The 7,680-nt window shown below is 35.0% G+C and overlaps 1 protein-coding gene across 2 annotated transcripts in view; it reads left to right on the top strand.

Moving 5' to 3' along the window:
• The first annotated feature begins 333 nt into the window (after nt 1–333).
• LOC107085917 (guanine nucleotide exchange factor VAV3-like) overlaps nt 334–7,680 on the top strand; it is a 65,298-nt gene continuing 57,951 nt past the window's right edge. For both annotated transcript variants that reach the window (XM_015376574.1, XM_015376573.1), the window contains exons 1-2: nt 334–684; nt 6,360–6,476. In XM_015376574.1, coding sequence (XP_015232060.1) covers nt 481–684; nt 6,360–6,476 — 321 coding nt within the window. In that variant the 5' untranslated portion in view covers nt 334–480. The remainder of the gene's footprint in view (nt 685–6,359; nt 6,477–7,680) is intronic.

Raw genomic sequence — 7,680 nt, 5'->3', positions numbered from 1 at the left:
ATAATCTAAAATATTTTAGTAAATCAGATATAATTTACAAGATTCAATTATTGTTGTTGTTTTATTTTACTGTAAATTGAAAGATCTTTATAAAATATTTATGAAACATCTTAGATTTTTAAATTAAGGAACACAAAGACTGGACCTTAAACGTCCCTTATTGGCAGAAGGGTTTGCATTAAGTCTCGTCAGAAGTTATACTTTAATATAAGACTTGATACAAGAGATGTCTAAACGACTGCAGAGCAAATGACTGAGAAGAAGGAAGGGGAAGTTCTGCCAGACTGAGGGGGTTTCACATCAGCCAGCCGCCCCCGTGTGCTCCACGCGCTCTAAACTGCTTCTCTCCAGATGTTGCAGCTCGCAGACATGAGCGGACAGCTCGAGGAAACGCTACTGTCATGACGCGCACGGATTTAAATCCTAATCAAACTTTTTAATTTTGTTTGGACGCTGATCAGCTGTTTCCAGACCGCAGAGATGGAGTACTGGAGGCAATGTGCGATGTGGCTGATCGGCTGCAACGTCCTGCCGGCGAACCACCGGGTCACCGCGGACACGGCTCAGGTGTTCGACCTGGCGCAGACCCTGCGGGACGGGGTCCTGCTGTGCCAGCTGCTCAACAACCTGAAGCCTCACACCATCAACCTGAAGGAGATCAACCTGAGGCCGCAGATGTCCCAGGTACTGTAAGCTGATCTTTACTAGGCTGCTGGTTGTAACGCGCGCAAAGGAAGTGTAAGAAACAATCACACTTAAAATAACTGTTTAAATTAATTTAAAGTTTTAATGTCAAACATCTTAAGTCACTTTGGATTAGCTTCCCTAATACATATATGCAGCAAGAAATTTTGTAATTTCTGCAGATGGGGTCAGATAAAAAAGGGCTATTATAAAGAAAAACAACTATACAACCATTAATATATATATATATATATATATATATATATATATATATATATATATATATATATATATATATATATATATATATATATAATTTTGATTAATTGTTAATTGGAATCATCATCAACTGATTTATTAATCGATCTATCGTCAACTGCAATATAGAAACTCTAAAGCATGTCTATAGCTGACAGATCAACCCACTTAAAGTAATAATTATGCAAAGATTATAAAAAATAAAGCTTGAATTCTATATTTCAAACATTTTTCTCTGCTAAATTTGAAGGTTGTGACTCAATATCCAAATGAAACCCCAAATTAAGTTGCTCAAAAATATTTGACTATAAAAAGAAATTCAAAACAATTATAAGAGAAATGTAAATGCAGTTATGGGGTCTGTAGATTCATGGAAAATAAGGTTAAATGAGAAATCATGGTCAACTTTCAGTATATAGGGCTGGCTAAAGAGGGATTAGTAAGGGGTTGTCAGTAGTGGCTTTTTAAAGGTCTGTAAGTATGACAGATTTTAAGTGCCTAAATATCATACTGAGATCAGCTGATCTGAAATACTTCCTTTATCCGGGACAAGGTATAAAGGAAGATATGTAGTTTATGATCTAAATAAGGAATCCTTTTATCATCGGAAGGTGGAGACCGGAGGTCACACACATTAAAAAGAGGGGCAGAAAAATAGAAAATACATCATAGAATTATAATAATATTAAAGTACTTTTTATGCAGGTTAACATAAAAAAACATCCACATTAAGCTTGGTTAAACAAGAAATACTCATTAATTTTAAATTTTTTCCTCAATGTAGCTTTCCTAAATTAGTTGATTTCTTTTGTGTGTTGCTGAACTGTCTTGAGACAGATGCATTCATTATCAGAATTGTTGTTGGGGGCTGTTTATAGTGGTTTAAATTTCTAAATCTGTAACATTCATTGAGGTTTTTTTGCAAAAGTCAGATGCAATGAAACTTTCCTTGGCCTTCTTCTTACAGCCACTGGAGAGGTCTGATAAAATCCTGACTTTGATCCACCCCTCAGTCAGGAAACACGTGCCATTTGTGCAGCGGCAACTTGTTTGCTTGAGAAAATGTTTGAAGCCAAATAAAAAATACTTCTTTACATACAGGGTATGAAGTAAGTTTTAAGCACAATAACATTTAGGAGTTTATTTGGCTGTTGGTGATGACGGTCTTGTGTCAAGAATTTGCTGTTTTGTTTTCAAGAATGAAGTATGAGATAAATTCCTCTATTTATTCTTCCTTCACATTTATAAAGCCTGACAGCTTTATAAATAAGATGTTTTTAAAATAATGTGATGTTTTACCCTCCAAAGTGATATGATATGATATTCAAAAAGTGTAATTTTGATCAAATTTTCCCAGTATTTCATAGGCTTATCTAAATCCACTTCAGCACACTTTAAAATAGCTTCACAGAAATAGCTTCAAAAGAGGAGTCTTGTGCAATTAGCTGGAAAAGAGGCAAATGCACCTGAAAACAAAACTGTTTTAGATGTTTAAAAAGCTGGCAGAAATATTACAAGGACTACCTGGTCACACTTTTAGAGGACGCAATCTGCTCCAAAAATAAAATCAGAGCATAGTGGTGAGGAAAAAAAAATTTCAGTGTATACAGATAATTGATATGTTACTTCATGACCTAATATTAAGGAATGAAGAGGACGGAAATGAGAGGCATATTAGGATGGCACCTGGACAGTTTATTGTGTATAACATATACGTATAACATGAAAAGAAAGAAATTTGTTTTTAGAAATTACTAGATATTTTGGCCTCGTGGTTAGAGCAGTGCATGGGTGCTCTTAGAAGGTTGCAAGTACCCTTTTCGAATCCCCCAGCATACACTCTAGGTCTCTGAGCAGGACCCTTAACCCCCCAATGCTCCCCGGGCGCCACATAATGGCAGCCCACTGCTCCCCAAGGGGATGGGTTAAATGCACAGAGGGAATTTATCTAGTGTGAGATCAATAAAGTTCAATTATTATTATTATTTGACAAGATCCATATGCAGGATGTTTTAACTTTAAAGACAATCTTTTTAATTTAAAGAGACAAAAAGCAATATTGTATGTTTTCGCAAGAAGGTGGAAGTAAATGCTATAAATCTGAATCTTGTCAAAGTTGAAAAGCTTAGGTGATTCTAACTAAAAACTATGAAGAATCTGTAATCATTACAAAACATGGAAAATCTAGGATTGCATGCTACATGAAAATCTTTAGATTCATGCCTCCTTGAAAATATGGATTTCCAATCTTCACAGGTTACAATGAGACTAAAACCAAGTGACTGGATTACAAGCATGCTGTTTCCTAAAAAAAAACAAAAAAACCCCAAAAAGTAGCAAAAGAGAGCGATATGTGTTTGTGGAGGGATGGGGGGTCATTATCACTCCACTTGTAATTGCATTTTGGCCTTTAGAATCATGGATAAATTATTTGTCCTATAGATCCTTACGTCTGTTTGAGAAGTTTTAAAAATACGTTTGTTACCACTTTTATCTGTGTGTTTTGCAACAGTACTATAGAGCTGGCATAGGCCTTAACACAGCTCTTTGTTTTTTTTTGTATGTAATGAAAGGGAGAGACTATTTTTGAAACTATCATTTGGGAGTAAATCAGTTGATATTTGTCCTTCACTGTGTTAAAGATTCTTTTCCCTGAAAAGAGATCACTCGGGACAAACTCTTTAAATAACACTTTATAATTTATATTTATTAAATTACCAGGAGACATGACAACAGATTCTGATAGAAATTGGTGATTGGTAGCTGCATTGCATTTTGGATAGTTTCGAATTTCACAAACACTTCTCACTTTTTGCTCTGTATTGGCCATGTTTTCGTCCCAACATGATCAAAATCAACAAGCAATATAAATGCATATTCTGACAAACTCAAACAAAGCCAGGTTGTTTAATATGATCCCAACTCATTCAAACATATTGCATTCTTAATATTTGCTAATAGCTTTTAGGGCGCTATTTGAATTTCATTCACAGTCACATGAACAGGAAACTTTAGAAGTGGTAAAGTGTTCTAAGAGTATGACGCTCTGGTGCAGCAAACATATCATAAGGTATCATAAAAAGGAAATACAAGGAAGTGCATCTAATAATAACTTGCGTATGATTAGTTGATAAAAAGAGGCAAAAACAGTTAAGTTTTACATCCAATTAGAACAAATAAAGGGGAAAATAATTAACCTTGAATTCCTTTCTTAGTGGGGTTATATGAGATACTGTTTTCATGACCGAATTTTAATCTTTATAACTATGAATTGCTGTGAGTGGTGTATGACCCGTCTGCTTCATCTAGGTCCTTTATATCTTGTTCACAGGCTTTTAAAGAGAACCCAAAGTAAAAAGAGCCAAACAAAAGTCCTGTGTCCTGCAGCTGTAGGTCATATGAGTGTATAGCTAAGAGAGGCATGTGTGTCATTGAGCTCCAGATTCGCAAATGGCATTTTCATTGTTCTCCCTCCTATTTGGCAACAATTAAATTCAGCAGAAAAGGGATGGACGGTGTTAAGGATGATGAATCGGTTCAAGTCGATTAGGAAATTAAAATATACTGTGAAGTTAAAGTGTTACTGAGAGGTTTTGGTGAATTATTCGGCGATCAATACATTTCACCAGTCTTTTGTACAAAGAAATCCGAGTAAAATGTAGAAATGCAGAATACAGATATATAGGAAATGCATTGCCTTTGTAAATCACGGCATGCACTGCATACCAATCAGTAGCATTAAATACAGTTGAAACCAACTCTTACATTTTATTTACCCCCTCAATATTTCATCCACAGTGCTAAATATATCAACCCACAGTAGCTTTTTAAAGATAATTCACCAAATAATCTGTAGTTGTTTCTATTTTGTTCTACTGGATTTAGACAACAAACTGCGCAAGAGCTGTGCCTAAACATAGAAGTATGCGGCTGTTGCTTGTGCAAAGACTTTGTGTTTCAAACACTTCCTCTGCAGAATACCAGGGCCCCCAGGGGGTGGTGGAGTGATTACAGGCGTCTCCACGATGAGCCGATGAGATAAAACAGCCTATCTGTACTCAAGAATCTTCTGCTTTTGCATTTGAAGAGATTGAGTAATAACTGTTAGAAAAAAATAAAAAGGCATCAGAAAATGAGTTAATTTTTATATTATCAGAATTAATACAAATATATGTTTTAGTACAATACAAAATGTGTATATAATTTAAACAAAATGTCCAAATTCCTGAAATTATAAATCATAACCATGACCTGCCTTCTCCGTGACACTTTAGATCCTCGTAGGAAGTGACACCAGAAATGGCTTGAGCTTGAGGTTTCATTTCATGATGATAAACCTTTAGTTTTCACTTTCATTTTGGAGATCTTGATGCTTTGATGATCTCTATGACAGTTCAGTTTATTTTACCAGGGCAGGTCTAACTTCATTTTGTATGTAAGATTATTTGAACCTAATTAGAAAAAGAAAGATTTTTTTTCACTTGAAAGCTGAAAACACTTTATCCAGACAGACTTTTATGTATTTTGTATAACAGAATGACATAAGGTATAAAATAATATTAAAAATAAAGGAAAAATAAACACAAAACTGTCTAAATTCAAACAAACTTTGAAAAAAAGCCTTCTTTACTCTAAATATTTGAAATTAAATAGAGTGCATCCAACTGCCTTTATAGGCGGATTAATGAAAATAGGATTAAATAACAGAAATTAATTTTATATGTAAGGATTTTTTTATTCTTAATTGCCTGAAATGAGCACAAAGTTTAATGTGTAGCGATAAACATGAGAAAATTATTGACAGAATGTGGTTTTCACATTGAGTCATGAAAAGCAAGAAGCAGAAGATTTCATTTAATTTTCTAGTCTGATTCATGTTATGAAAAACCAACACCTTCATTGTGGAGTTACAGTGTAAAAGTTTCTCCACCTCAGCCTCAGAAAGTAGAAGTCGCAAATTACTAAACAAGTTTAACTTATTAAAATGACAATATTACTATAATTTTTGCTGTATATACGGTTTGTTTTAAACAATATCCGATCTGATTCAGCCTGATGGCATGTATATGTAAATTATTCTGCTGATTTTCTATATAACTCTGTGATAGTTTTAAAAAGTACTGAACATTGATAGAAATGGAAAGTGATCTTTAAAAGCAAGGACACTCACAAAGCAACTGAAACTCGGGTGAAAGAGTTCACTGGAAATGCTGTTGATTCTAATTATGAGAAACTTCAATTTACTCAGAATTTCAGATTTACAGTTTTAAATAAGCATCTAATAAGAATTCGATCCTAGCATGGGTTAAGAAACATGTTTAAGACATTAAAAGAATTTACAATTAAATGCAAGAGTACAGGTGGAATGTGTATTTTCATAATTTATATTGATGGATGTCATTTTTTTCTTCTTGTAGTTCTTGTGCTTGAAGAACATAAGGACTTTCCTGTCCTCTTGCTGCGATACGTTTGGGATGAAGAAAAGTGATTTGTTTGAAGCCTTCGATCTTTTTGATGTCAGAGATTTTGGAAAGGTAAGAAAACCACTTACCATTCTATCTGTCTGCTGCTCTATCACTCAGCCGGTCTCTGTCCCATGCATGAGGAGTTCAACCTCTCAGTGATTTAGAGATTTTCCAGTCTTTTACAACATAAAAAAGTACACAAAGATTTAACAGTAAATCTGTTTCTAAAGTAAATTTGTGATTAAAAGATAAATAAATATATTTAAATTAGGGATGTACTGTTATGAGCCTTCGGACACGGTGAAAAACCAACCGCAGTGGTGACATTGCTTCTCACCTTCAGTTGCAACCACAGTTCTGAGCTGCACCACGATCACTGTGATGTGACACGATATTAACGCTGCTGCTATATCGAGCATCTCCATTTAATAAATAAATAAATACCTTTCAGTGTTTAAAATGTTTGATGTGCTGCTACCAACCAGTTGTGATCTGCTGTTTTTGAGATGCACATCTTCCTGAAGACAAAAAAAAAAGACACAAAAGTTTCTGCATTGTTAACTATATTTTGCCAGGCTTCACCTGTCCAAGCCATGGATTAAAAGAGTGTGGGATTTATTGAAGGGAATGCGACTTTGACCAAACTATAAGATTTTAAAGTTCATATTTTAGACATACAATTAATAAAATGGGATACTTCTTTGGGTAATCATCATAGATCAAGCGTTTAAAAAATTCTGAAATCCCTAACTTTTTTTTTTTTGGGGGGGGGTGGTTAACAAAAAAATATACAGCATTTCAATCTGAAAAACTCACATGAAGAGAAACGACAACTAGGAGAAATTTATTGGTACAATTACTTTGTCTTTGGCACTCAGACCTCGGCAGGAAATATAGCACTTAATTTTGATAGATATGCATGAACAGGAGCAAACAATAGGACTGTTTCCCCCCAGGCCTGAAACTGGTGGTGGAGTGGAGATAGATGAAGTTGGTCAGTCTGTAGACTGATGGTTACTGAGATGGTATGCTGAGCTTTATGGGAAGATCCAGTGGATAACAAAGGTTGAAAGAACCTGTCCATGATGAGCAAAGCATGAAGCGATAGTGGAAAGGAAAAACTCCCCGTTGGGAGGAAAACCTCTGGCAGAACCAGGCTAAATATGGCGGTCTTCTGCTGGACCGGTTGAGATGACACAGGGAACGCAGTAGGGCTGCAACAACGAATCGATAAAATCAATAAAAATCGACTTTTAAAAGCGTTGGCAACGAA

Source organism: Cyprinodon variegatus, unplaced genomic scaffold (genome assembly GCF_000732505.1).
Source record: "Cyprinodon variegatus isolate N-32 unplaced genomic scaffold, C_variegatus-1.0 Scaffold137, whole genome shotgun sequence".
NCBI classification, from domain to species: domain Eukaryota; kingdom Metazoa; phylum Chordata; class Actinopteri; order Cyprinodontiformes; family Cyprinodontidae; genus Cyprinodon; species Cyprinodon variegatus.
The sequence above is the reverse complement of the archived record's forward strand: the minus strand, read 5'-3'. Positions and strand labels throughout refer to the sequence as shown.